Source organism: Notamacropus eugenii, chromosome 5 (genome assembly GCF_028372415.1).
Source record: "Notamacropus eugenii isolate mMacEug1 chromosome 5, mMacEug1.pri_v2, whole genome shotgun sequence".
Lineage (NCBI taxonomy): Eukaryota > Metazoa > Chordata > Mammalia > Diprotodontia > Macropodidae > Notamacropus > Notamacropus eugenii.
This window is the reverse complement of record NC_092876.1, coordinates 38,060,613-38,074,427: the sequence shown is the minus strand read 5'-3', so window position 1 is coordinate 38,074,427 and position 13,815 is coordinate 38,060,613. Positions and strand designations below refer to the sequence as shown.

General features: G+C 42.4%; 1 protein-coding gene across 5 annotated transcripts in view; it reads left to right on the top strand.

Annotated features, from left to right (window-relative positions):
• Positions 1-13,815, top strand: part of MMEL1 (membrane metalloendopeptidase like 1) — a 60,731-nt gene that overhangs the window by 32,367 nt on the left and 14,549 nt on the right. For 4 of the 5 annotated variants that reach the window (XM_072608614.1, XM_072608618.1, XM_072608615.1 and 1 more), the window contains 7 exons: positions 474-608; positions 1,540-1,629; positions 5,288-5,445; positions 5,979-6,072; positions 9,876-10,004; positions 11,749-11,847; positions 12,465-12,548. In XM_072608614.1, the coding sequence (XP_072464715.1) occupies positions 474-608; positions 1,540-1,629; positions 5,288-5,445; positions 5,979-6,072; positions 9,876-10,004; positions 11,749-11,847; positions 12,465-12,548 (789 nt within the window). The remainder of the gene's footprint in view (positions 1-473; positions 609-1,539; positions 1,630-5,287; positions 5,446-5,978; positions 6,073-9,875; positions 10,005-11,748; positions 11,848-12,464; positions 12,549-13,815) is intronic. The other variant, XM_072608617.1, reaches the window with a different exon arrangement.

Here is a 13,815-nt window from a genome sequence, read left to right as displayed (position 1 = left end):
TTCCCTGGATATCATTTTCCTCATCTATAAAATGAAGGCGTAGGAACCAGAGGACTTCAAAAGTCCTTTCTTGCTCTAAGTCAAAGACACCACCCTCCCCAACTCTGTCATTTTCTGAATACCTGGGACAGAATAGAGTGGAAAGAGACCTGGAGGCAGTCAGACCCTGAGTTCTGATACTGGCTCCTTGGCCTGGTCTCTCCCCGCCCCTGAGACTCAGTATCTGAGCAAGTTGGGAAACATGATCTCTTAAGGTCTCTTCCAGCTCTAAATGCTGGGATCTCCATACATATCCTTTCAGGAGCTCTATGCTTCCTCAGGTTGATGGATTTGTGTGTGCCTGGGGTGATGTGTAAAAAAAAAAAAGCAAAACAGACCTGAATATTGGGAGGGACTGGGCATTTCTGCCTGGTGTCTCTACCCCTCTGCTCCTATCTCTCTCCTTACCCATCTTTATCTCCCCTCTGCTTCAGGTCCGGGAGGCGTACCTCCAGTTCATGATCAGCATAGCTAAGATGATTCGGGCTGATCTGAATTTCACCAAAGATGATGAGTTTGTGGAGAATGAAATGTTGCTGGTGATGAAATTTGAAACTGAAATTGCCAATGTGAGTAAGAACGTAAGGGCCTGGGACCAAACAGCTGTTATTAAGTATTCTCTGTGGGCTAGACACTGTTGTAGCCCACAGAGGGATGAGGGCACAAAGTTGCAGCCTAATGGAGGAGACAGCATACAGACAGCCAGGCTACACTGGAGCCCCCTCAGAGGGAATTAAGCAAATCTGCCTCCTTTGTAGGAGGCAGGACTTCAGCTAAAATTTGAAGGAGGCCAAGGAAGCCATGAAATGGAGATGAGAAAGAAGAATTCTAGGCATGGGGGATAGCTAGAGGAAATAGGTGGGATCTGACTTTAGTGGAAGAGAAAGCAGAGTCCATGGGAGATGGATGAAGAAAATTATAGGATCATAGATCTGGTTGGAGGTCGGGCTTTTCTGTTGGCTATTAGTATGATCTTGGGTAAGTCACTTCTTTGGACCTCAGTTTACTCCTCTGTAGAATAAGGGGATTGGCCTAGATGACATCTAAGGGCCCTTCCAGCTCTGATAGGATCCACAATCGAGAGCTAGAAGGAACTCAGAGACTACCTGGTCTAACCCCTTCATTTCTCAGATGAGAAAACTCACATTACCTACCCATAGTCACATAAGGAACATCAGAGGTGAAATTTGAACCCAAGACCTCTGACTCCAAAGTCAGTGTTCTTTCCATTATTATAACTACAATGCCTCACCAGAAAGGCTGTCATTTAGCATTTGTTAGTAGTCAGAGTTTAATTAATCCACTGGTAAGCATTTGTCAGTTACCTTCTCAGAACCAGGTCCTATACCTGACTTAAATTTCCCTCAGGATCATGGGGATCACTTGAGAGAGAAAAGAGAAACCATGGAGATTTTGACCTGTGGCTTCTTGGGTATGCAGATCTGGACAGTTTCAGTGGGTTGCTATCAATGGTGACCCATCTTTAAATCTTCCCTCCAGGCCACTTCACCTCCAGAGGAAAGACATGATGTCACTCTCCTCTATCACAGAATGAACATATCTCAACTCCAGAGTAGCTTTTCTTTCAAGGTAATTTTACAGCTTTCTCATTTCTCTTCTGTCTGTCTGTGTCTCTGCAGCTTTGTCTGACCAGGGCTAGTATTTGCCAGACTTACACTAATAGCAAAAACAGCAAAAACTAAACACTTTCAGGTAGAGGACAGAAGGCTCGTTGTGTCTAATTCAATCAATTCATCATGCGTTTTTTGAGCACCCACTGCATCCTTTCCTCTCATTCTTTTCTTATCTCTCCTCAGTCTGGCTTTTGACCTTATCATTCCGCTGAAACTGCTTTCTCTAAAGTTACCAATGAACTATTAATTGCCAAATCCAATGGTCTCTTCTCAGTCCTCATCCTTCTTGGCTTCTTAGCAGCCTTGACAGTTCATCACCCTCTTCCCCATGATACTCTCTTTTCTCTTTGCTTTTCATGATACCCCTGGTTCTCTTAACAGTCTGACCTCTCCTCAGTGTCCTTTGCTGAAGTCTTAGCCCATTAACTACCAAGGCTCTGGCCTGGGCCCTCTTCTCTTTTCCCTCGGTGATCTTATGAGCTCCTATGAATTCAACTATCATCTCTCTGAAGATGATTCTAAGATTTATGTATCTAGCCCCCACCTCATTCCTGACCTCCAATCTCACATCTCCAAATGCTTACTGAACACTTCAACCTCTTTGTCTGATCATGGGTGGAAGAAGAAGACCCTGTGCCAGGGTCAGACAGAAGGTAGAAAGGCAGGACAGCTGGAAGACCTGTCCCATAGAAATATTTAGCTCAACATGTCCAAAACTGAACTCACTGTCTTTCCTCTCTTCCTTTGGAGGGTACCACCATTTTCCCATACACCCAGGCTCCTCACCCTCATCCTACTCTCATCTCATCAATCTCTTACCAAGTCCCTTGGTTGTACCTCTGTGATATCTCTCCAATATACCCCATTCTCTCCTCATATCCTGCCACCATCTTGGTGCAGACCCTCATTATATCACAACTGGACCAGTGCAATAGCTGCTGATGGGTCTGCCTGCCTCAAATCTTTCTCCAAGTCATCTCTATTCAATAAATTCCAGAAACTCTCTATTGCCTATAGGTTCAAATAAAAAGTGCTCTAATTGACCTTTAAGGCCCTTTACTATCTGGCACCTTAATACCTTTTTGGTCTTCTCTGAAGTTGGCCTTTTGGCACCAGATTCCATCTCCCTACTCCATGCCTTTGGGAGTTATCCGCAGGCTTAGAATTCTCTCCCTTCTTGTCCCCTCTTCCTAACTTCTCGGACTTCCTTCAAATTTCAGCTAAAGCCTTGTCCCCAGTTATGTAAGAACTCATTTCTAGTTCTCCTTAATCTCAACTCCTTCCCTCTGAGATTGCCCCTAATGTATCAGGTCTTTTATTGTTCATACATAATTGTTCCCATGATGTCCCTCCCCTCCCCACAGCTGTAAACATCTTGAGGGAAAAAGCTATTTTTGCCCTTTTGGGGTATCTCCAGCACTTAAGACAGTGCCTAGAAGGCAGCAGGTATTTAATAAATGATTTTTGAATTAACATATGAAGCACTCTGCCAAACGCTAGGGACACCATGACAGACACTTCAGAGTTCCTGCTCTCAGGAAGATTACATTCTGCTGGAATGTAGCATTAAGATTTACTATTACATGTTCATACCTAGTAGATTATAAGTACTTTGAGGTCAGAGACTGGTCCAGTTTTGTCTTTGTATTACCTGTACAGAACCTGGCACATAGTAGGTATTTCATTCATTGGCTGAAAGATAGAGCTGGAATGGGATCTTAGTGTAAGCCCCTTGTTTTGCAGATGAGGAAAGTCATACCCACAGAAGGGAAGAGACTTGTCCAAGGCCAACAATTAAACAACACTTATCAAGTGTCTACTATATAGGGCACCATGCCATCATCTGCAGCACCCACCAGCTGGACCATTTGAGCTTTCTTCTTTGTCTCCCCAGTTCAAGTCTTCACCCTTTCCACTCAGCTTCTGAAGTAACTTTCCTAAAATGTGGGTCTGAATATGTCCCATCTATACTCCATCAGTTCCTGTGGTCACCCACTTCCCTTAGGACCAATTATGAAGTCCTTGTTTGGCCCTTAAAGCCCTTTACCACTTGGTTCCTTCCTATCTCTCCAGTCTTCTTGTTCTTCATGCCCCACTATGCTTATTACCTTTCACTTCCACTGGACTAATTTCTGTTCCTCCCATCAAATACTCAGTTTCCCATCTCTGGGCATTTGAACAAGAATACTTTCCTTCCCTATATCTGACTGCCACCTTCCCTAGACTCCTTCAGAAAATGGTTCAGTGAAACAGATGGCTGAACCTGAAGTCAGGAAGACCTTACTAATGGTATGAGCAGGGGCAAGCCACTTAACTTCTGTCTGCATCAGTTATCTCAACTGTACGCTGTAATAGTAATGGTGCCTACAGGGTTTTTGTGAGGAGAAAATAAGATATTTGAAAAAGTTAAAATGTTCTATAAAATGCTAGTTATTCTTCAAGATTTCCCTCAAACCGTACCTTCTGCAGGAGGCCTTTCACAATCCCCCTTGCCACCCTTCCCTCTGAGCTGATTTTCTACATATACTGCTTAGTTGTTGATTTTGTTTAGCCGTTTCAGTGTACCCAGCTCTCCATAACTCCATTTTCCTGGCATAGCTACTGAAATGGTTTGCTATTTCCTTCTCCAGCTCATTTTAGAGATGAGGAAACTGAGGCCAATCGAGTTAAGTAGCTTGCCCAGAGTCACACAGCTAGTCAGGGTCTGAGGCCAGATTTGAACTCAGGGAGTTGAGTCTTTCTGACTCCAAGCCCAGTGCTCTATGCATTATGATGCCACCTAGCTTCCACAATACTTACAGTTTGTGTGTAATTAGTTATTTTCCATATCATCACCTTTGTTGTTATTCATTCTGGAAGAGGACCAATGATACCAGGAGGGTGAGATCTTGGCTTGCAAGTGAATTGGATTTAAGTGAGGCAGAGCTGTGCAAAGTCATCAACCTCACTCTCTCTCTTTCAGAATCGTGTGAATCTATTGGCGAGACATAGGTCAGAACAATTGATGATGATCCCAGATGCAGTGGGAGACCTTGACCTTTTTAAGCTAAGGTCTTTGCCAGGTCCCAGTTTGTCTGGGGCAACACCCATTCAGTAGTTAAAGGACCTTCCTCTGTCATATTGTGAGCTGAGAGCAGGCCTTCTTTTGTTATTGTTATTGTTGTATCTCTGCTACTTAACATAGTATCTGGCACATAGTAGGTGCTTAATAAGTGAATATGGATTGACTTACTGAATTACTAATAGGAAGATTTTTTTAATGGCACAGACTGTGTCTTCAAAACCCACATTCTATTGAAAGTCTGGAAGTGAGCAGAGAGGAGAGTAAGGCATGCCATGTGTTCACATGGATAGATTGCCAGGTGGGGAGTGAGGTGGACAAAGAAGAAAGCCACACATTGTGAATCAGGAACATCCCTAGGGAGGGGATGTTACCTGATCTGGGAGTAATAGGAATAAGAGAAGATTTTGAAAGGCAGAGATGTGGAAGGAAATGATATGTTCTAGCTAGAGGGTATGTCCTGGACAGCTCCTCCTGAAGAAAGGACTGATGTGACTGGACCTATGCATTAGGAAGATTTGAACCCAGTGTTCTTTCCATTACACCAAACCAGGTCTGTGACCCTTTCTCGCAGAACTTCAACTGGACTGTCTTTATACAAATTGTCATGTCCTCAGTCAACATTAACATCCTGGAGAATGAGGAGGTGGTGGTATATGGAGTTCCTTACCTCCAGAATCTTCAAGAAATCATCAGCAAGTACCCAGCCAGGTAAGACTGGGCATGACCAGCCCTCAGTAATGTTGCTGTGATGACTTTGAACTTTTGGCTTCATCAGCCTCAACCTTCCCTTGCTATTTTGTTTTTCCTCTTTTGTGGTATTCTCTCCACCCTATTTTTCAAGCATCCGGTGCCCCAGATTCCCAACACTAACATTTCCATCAGAATCTGCTCCCAGGAAAAGAATCAATCTGTTCATTCACACTAAGGTGTAAATGATTGATGAGGTTTAATGTACCTACCAGGAAGTAGTTGCATTTCTACCTGATTTCTTTTGGTGAAATTTCAAGTGGAAAAAGGGAGCTGAGAGAAGGAAAGAAATTTCTTCTTAGGATCTCTAAACCATACCCTCTCCTTAACTGCCAATTCCTCCCTTTCATAAGGTTAGCCCTTTTCCCAGACATATCACTTCCAATTGGAAAGTCTTTTAAATCTGGCAGTGAGGAACCAGAAGACCCTGACTCCAGCCCCATTCCTGACACTTCCCCAAGTACTAATGGGGGACTCTACTCATCTGTTCTCAGAACCATCCAGAACTACCTGGTCTGGCGCCTGGTGCAGGATCAAATTAGTAACCTGAGCCATCGATTCAAGGAAGCTCGAGTAAGTTATCGCAAGGTGAGTCATCCATATGCCTGATGAATGGACAAAGGGCTCTCAGGTCTGCTAGATTGTCATTTCCACACCACATTCCACACTCTAGGTCTCTAAGACCTTTCATTTCATCAGGGTGAGCAAGCACCCTCCCCTGGTACAGATGGGCAGTTTTCCCCAATCTCAGAAAATTCTCTAATTCTTCTAAGGTCATATAGCCAGTCTTCTTAACTCCAAAGTCAGTCCACTCTCCATTATCCCTCACTAACATCTAGAATAGTCTAGTACATTTAAAAGAGAGCTGGATTTAGAACCATAGGAGCTGAGTTCAAATTCTCACTCTGACATTAGATCTTACGCAGATCACTTCCCATTCTCAGCTTCATCTCTGAAATGTGAGAGTTCAACTTCACCTTCTGAAGCAGCTGTCAATTCAAAATCTTTAATTCTATAGTCACAAAATTGATCCTCCTCACCTTGTAGAAGTACTCAGCCCCAGAGAGGGGAAAGTACCAGGGAGTCACTCTGATAGTACAGGGATTGAGACTAGGGTTCTGAGCCTTGGTTGTAATTTTTGGACCAGATATGGAATCTCAGTCCTAGCTCAAGGTATTAAATGAGAGGTAGAGGGCTCTTAGGCCCTGTGCCTCTTCCTTCATGGAGGGACTTGGGTTAATTTCCTAAACAAGCTCCTTCCTCAAAGTCTCTACTGATATGTTTGGGGGAAATGGATTTATTTATGATCATGTGTGTGAATACAAGTATGGACTGTGTTCAGATATAAAGAATATGTAGCTTCAACCCAGATTCCCTTGTATAGCTCATCATTGAGTCCAGCCCCTCCCAAGCTGTCTTCTCCCCTTTACACCCTATTCCATCAAAGTGTCGGCCTCAGTTCACACATCTAGCTACTCTTCCAATTCCTTTGTTATGATTAAAATGTTCAGAGAGACATAGTATCTAACTTTTAAATAAAATTTAATCATTTTATTAATAGGGTCAGCATCTTTATTAATAAAAGGATGGTCACTTGTTCATATCTCTTAGACCAAAAACCCCTAATGATGGTGCACTGACAGTTTATATGCCCTTCAAAAAGTAGATGTTCCTGAGGCATGCCAATCAACTCTGATTGGTTAACACAGTGGGAAGTGGACTATATTAAAATCAGGGCCTTGGGGTACGTGACTTGTGTCACTCAAATCTTGGTTAAAGAGACATCAATTTTTACATCATCTTTCTTCACAAAAGGGAAAATCATCACTTCTCCAGATCTGTCTGAGCAAACAGAATTAGCAGAAATGCACCTGTTTTAGCCCAAACTTAGAATGTCTTTTATTGTCTAATTAGATCTTGACCCAGGTAAATCTTTAAGAGGGATTTCCAACACTGGTTGGTTTCTGGATGAGGAAGCAGAAAGCATAAAAACTTTGGTCCTGATTCAATAACTAGTTATTAATTACAAGAGAAAAATATTCATTTCTCCCACTTGCAAAACCTGTCATAGGAAAGAAGGATTAGCTGTATTGCCTTTCTTGGGTCCCAAAAGTATAGATATGTCAAGAAGGAGGCTTGGTGTCCAGAAAAATGTCCTGACAATGAGAGTTGTCCCAAAGTAAAACAAGTGACCTCAAGAGGTAACGGCTTGCTCCTCCCTTGGTATGTTTAAGTGGAAGCAGGAGGACCACACATTGGGGAGATTGTAAGGGGCAGCTAAATGGCACAGTGGGTAGAGAACTGGGCCTGAAATCAGAAAGACCTGAGTCCAAAGCCAGCCTCAGATACTTACTAGATGTGGGAAACTGGGCAAGTCACTAAACCTGTTTGTCTGTTTCCTCATCTGTCAAATGGGGATAATAATAGCTACCTACTTCCCAGCGTTGTTGTAAGCATCAAATGAGATAATATTCATAAAGCAATTAGCACAGTGTGAGACACAAAGCACTGCACAATGTTAATTTTTATCACTGTGATTGTAGAATGTATTTTCATTCAGACCTAAGTTGACTTCGTTCCTTTCTAAAGTCCTTTCCAAGTCTAGGGTTCTATGATTCAAGAACATTGAGTGACAGCTAGGACTCAATCTGAGACTCATTGCTGTTCAGTGGTTTTTTCAGTTGTATCCAGCCCTTCATAAACCTATTTGGGCTTTTCTTGGCAAAGAGGCTAGAGTGGTTTGCCATTTCCTTCTCCAGCTCAATTTATAAATAAGGAAAATGAGGTAAATAGGGTTAAGTGATTTGCCCTGGATCACACTGCTAGGAAGCGTCTGAGATTAAATTTGAATTGTAAAAGGAGTCTTACCAATGCCCAGCCTTGTGGTCTATGCATTAGGGTGCCACCTAGTGGCCTAGTGGGGTTTTGTTTGCTAGACTACAGTACCCAGATTGATTCTATATTCTGGGGACATCAGAAGTTAGCTGGTGAAAACTTAAGCTCCACTAACAGGTAGAGATTAGGGCTCATGGACTCAGTGAAGGGCATTCCCTATATTTAACAAGTGAAGAACATTCCCTATATCTAAGAAGTCAGTGAAAAGGAGAAAATGGAAGAAAGTAATGGAGAAGGCTGTTTGGTAAATAGAGGCAAGTATCTTCCCAGAAGAACCAGCCCCTATCTAGAAGTGCAAGGAGGAGGTCCTGTAATTGACCCTTTGCCTACCAAATAAAATGAAAACATCTTAACCGTTGAAGCCTTCCACCATCTGGCCCTAAGCTTCTCTCTAGCTCCAGCTTCCTGGTATCCCCCAGACTGGACTCTTAACTATCTTCCAGACCCACCTTCATGAATTTCAGTCTCAGTGACTTTACTCACTTTCTTCCCTCTCATGTAAAATACCCAAGCTCACCAGTATTGCTGCTGGTTGAAATTCTAGCCGTCTTGTAAACCCAACCCCACTTCCTCCGGAAAGCCCACTCCAGCCCACAGTCATCTCTCTCTCTTCTGGGTTCTTTCTCTCCATGTGCTTGCTTTCCATGCCCCTCATTAGGTATTTGTCTCCTTTCTGGCAGTGGGGATCTCTGTACCTGTCTGATTGTCACAAAGCTTAGCTTTGTTCTGCTTGGCCCCAAAGGGCAAAACTAGAAGCTGTGGGGTCCTCAGGCATTGCAGAGGGTCAGGTTTTGTCTCGATGTAAGGAAAAAACTCCAAACAAGAACTGCTAAATAGTATACTGGATTGCTTTCGGGAGGTAGTGATTTGCTCATCACTAGAGGTATCAAACAGAAGAAGGATGACCACTAGCTGGGGATATCATGGAGAGGGCTCCTGTTTGGACATGGGTTGAAGTAGATGACTGATAAGTCCCTTTTTACCTCTGAGATACTGTGTTGCCTAGAATCACAGGGCTATCCATATACTTAGAACTGGAAGGGGACTCTGAGACCATCTAGTCAGACCCTTTCCTTTTACACAGGAGGCCCAAAAAAGTAAAATTACTATCCTAAAGTCAGACTACTTCTAACCTGTGTAAACCTGAACAAATCATGTACCCTCTTTAGCCTATCTGTAAGTTGATGGGCTTGGACTAGATGACCTTTGAGGTGGCTTCTAATTCTAAAACCCCTGATATCTCTTCCAACTCTGAGATTCTGTGATTCCTTGTGGTTTGCCTCCCCAAGTAGGTCATGTGACCATTGAATAGAGATGATGTCCATTTCCTTATATGATTCTAGGACCATATGCAGAGCACGCAAATGAGTAATGGAGTGAATGGGTGAATGTATACATAGAAAAGACATGTATGAATGAGTGACTGTGTAAATGAATGTATGGATGGGTGGATAAGAGAGGGGAAGAAGGAGTATACACTGTATCTCTCACACCAGGCTCTGTATGGGACTTCACTGGAGGACGTACATTGGCGGGAATGTGTGCGTTATGTCAACAATAACATGGAGAGCGCGGTGGGTGCCCTCTACGTGAAACAATCATTTGCTGGTGAGAGTAAGAGGATGGTAGGTAAAGCACCCTCCAGGTCTTCCTGCCCTGTTCCTTCACTTCATCCATTCCAATGTCATGGTCCTGCTGCCCCAGGCTGACTACCTCCCACACCATACAAACCTGAGGACCAGGGAACTCTACCGGGAAGAGGGAGCCAAATCAGTCCAGTCCCCTAGAATGTAGCTCTGAATCTGATCCACAGTGGATGTTGTGCATTCTTTATCCTTAATCTAAATCTAACAGGTCAAGTGAGGTTGTCCTGTTAAATATAACATAATGTTTATTCATCATTGATGTATGTTTAGGAGAAAAATAAAAGGAGTGAAAACCTTCTACTAGGTTGTCTTTGCTACAGTTCTATTGTCCTTATTTTATAGATGTGGGAAACTGAGGTAAAGTGACTTACTCTGAGTCATGATGGGGCCCAATTGCCAAACCATGTTGTCTCTTAGTGGACACTCCTTCTTCTCCAGCCCTAAATTGAGGAGCCCAGAGTGAATTAGAGTGGAGACAAGTTCAATGCTTACTCAGGCAGTGACTTTAGCTGTTTGTTGGGGAGATACAGGCCAGGGGTATTCCCTGCATTTGCTAAACGAGCTTGTGCCATTCCCAGAGGCCCAGGATTTGGCACTGGAAGGCATCTGAACAATGATCTCACTGATTTTCTTTTCCTTCTTTTTTTTTTGGAGGCAATCAAGGTTAAGTGACTTGCCCAGGATCACACAGCTAGTAATTGTCTGAGGCTGGTTTTGAACTTAGGTCCCCTGACTATAGGACCATTGCTCTATCCACTGTGCCACTTACCTGCCCCTCAACTCACTGATTTTCTAGAGGCAGAGAGGGAGGCCCAGAGAGGATAAAAAACTAACTAGATGATAGAGTGGATAGAACTCTGAACCTGGAATCCAAAAGAGGTGAGTTCAAATCCAACCTCAGACATTTACTAGTGACCAGATTACCCTCAGCATGCCTGTGTCCTCATCTGTAAAATGGAAATAATAGTAGTACCTACCTCTCAGGTTATTGTGAGGATCGAATATTTGTTAAGCAATGTGCCTAGCACATTGTTTTTCAAATGTTCAGTTGTGGATGATTCTTCATGACCCCATTTGGGATTTTCTTGGCAAGATCCTGAGGTAGTTTGGCCATTTCCTTCTCCAGCTCATTTGACAGATGAGGAACTAAGGCAAACAAGGTTAAGTGACTTGCCCAGGGTCACACAGCTGGTAAGTGTCTGAGGTCTGATTTGAACTGAGGACTTCCCGACTCCAGATCCAGTGTTTTATCCATCCCATCTAGTTGTCCCTGCATAGCACATAATGATAACTTAATAATCCCCCCACCCCTCACCTAGGGTAGTAAGGAGCTAGAAATCCAAGTCTATTGACTCCAAATTCAAGGTTCTTTTTATATGATCACCTATGATACAAGGTATGGCAAGATTCTATCTATTTCAGCATGAGCCTTGATCAAGCAGTAGATTCCAGCACAGTTAGAACTCTGCTCTCTGGCAGACCTCAGGGTTTCTAGAACACAAACTTGCCTCCCGTTCAAAAAGTCCAGAAAGTTATAACTTGCCTTGGACAAGTGTTCTCTCCTCTGGGGCAAAGGGACCATAAAAGAAAAGTTATTTAAGAGGACAGAGATGAAACCCCTTCACATGCTGAGATTCTGCAAACATATTCCAGACATGAGGGGAGGAGGGTAAGGACTCAACTCTGGGTCAGGTGGAAGTTTTGCTTACATTTTTCTTTTCAGGTCAGTGATCTCATCCAAAAAGTACGTGAAGTATTTATTGAGACCCTCAATGACTTACAATGGATGGATGAACTGTCCAAGAAAAAGGCTCAGGAGAAGGTCAGTGAGAGCTTTGGGGGCTAATCCATTTGGGGACATCACTGGTCCTTGTTATCTGGTCTAGAAGTCGCAAATTTATCTCACACTTTGGAAGCTGGGAAAGTATGTATGTATGTGTGTGTGTGTATGTGTGTGTGCATGTGTACAGTTCCTATGTTAGCCAAACTTAGATTTTTCTACTCAAAGTGGGAGATTATAAGCCCTGACATTTCTGCTTTTCTCCCATTGATGTTTTTTACCTTTGATATCTCAGGTAATCATCACACTGGGAGATTTTTAACACCCATTTTATAAAATTGATAATTCTATGTGTCAGACAATAGTGGGCCCTTGGAATCAAGGATGCTTTGTTTCAAATCTAAAAACTGCTAGCTCTGTGACATTGATTTATCTAAACCAGTGAGGTAATGCAATCTGCATTGGTGAAAGGAGTTCCCACACAATGAATCCCTCAATTCTCCTGAAATCACAGACCCTTCCCGTGTTCACATATATAGAAAGTAAAATTAAGGTTCAGGAAATTGAAATGACTTGCTGTGATCCGAACCCACTTCCTGTTTGCCCAAATTCTGTGTTCTTTCCCCTCAACACCATTCTACCTTCTTTCTCTATTGTAGGCCACAGCCATTAAGGAGCAGATTGGTTACCCAGACTATATTTTAGAAGAAGAAAATGACAGACTTGATGATGAATATTGCCAGGTAAGACTATCATCCCTAACAGCTACTCACTGATTTAATTTTCTTCAATAACACTACTCAGGACAGCAAAGAACTAGAAACAATGTGGGTGCCTATTATGAAAGACTAACTGCACAGTGTGGCGGAAGGTTGTGATGGAACAACACCTTTGTCCTCGAAGGAGTCTCCATATATGGTCCAACAATCATCCAGAGCCTGAAGTTTCAAAATAATCAATCCATTTAATAAAAGCATGATAAAATATTCCCCACGTAGGGACAATTCCCAAAGGTGTGAAAAAAAGGAATTCCCAAGAAGATAAGAGTCCCAGGCTTGAGTTAACTCCTCAGAGTGCAGCCAGGATCCCTGGGCCCATGACAATTGTGTAGACAGAAATTACAAAAATGAGAGTTTCAGAGAAGCCTAGGAAGACTGGTTTGAACCGATGGGTTTGAAGTTCATACAATCTGGTTAATAAGACCTAAAATGATTACTGGAATGAAAATGAACATTGCATTTAAGGGAGATAGAATTCTAGAAAGCTGAGTACCAATCTTAGCACCAGAAAATAGAGGATGGAATGTTGCTTTTGCATCGCAACAGAGAGGTTGAGGGAAAATGGGAACAAGCCTAAAGAGGGATGGCATGTTACAAACACTGGCAGATGAGGTCACACAATGAGTTGTTTTCACTTAGTGATTTTCCTTTGTCATAAGGGAGACTTCAAAAATGTGGAAGTGGCCTAACTGTAACAGATCTCAAACTGTATTATAAAAAAGAGTAATTATCAAAACAACCTGGTACTGGCTAAGAAATAAAGGGTTAGATCAGTGGAATAGGCTAGGTAAAAACTGTATTGTTCCAAGCTTTTGGAACAAAAACTCATAATTTAACAAAAACTGTTGGAAAAACTGGAAAATAGTATGGCAGAAACTAGGTATAGACAAACATCTCATATTGTTGACCAAAATAAAATCAAAATGGGTACATGTTTTACACATAAAGAGTAATATCATAAGCACATTGAGAGAGCATGGAATAGTTTATCTGTCAGATTTGTGGATAAGGGAATAATTTAGAAACAAGGATATAGAGCATTACAAAATGTAAACTCGATAATTTTGTTATATAAAATTTATGTTTTTGCATAAACAAAACCAATGCACCAAAATTATGAGTAAAGTAGAAAAGTGGGGGGAAATTAGCAACAAGTATCTCTAATGAAGGCCTTATTTCTCAAATATATAGAGAACTGAGTCAAATGTCTAAAAATTCAAGTCGTTCCCCA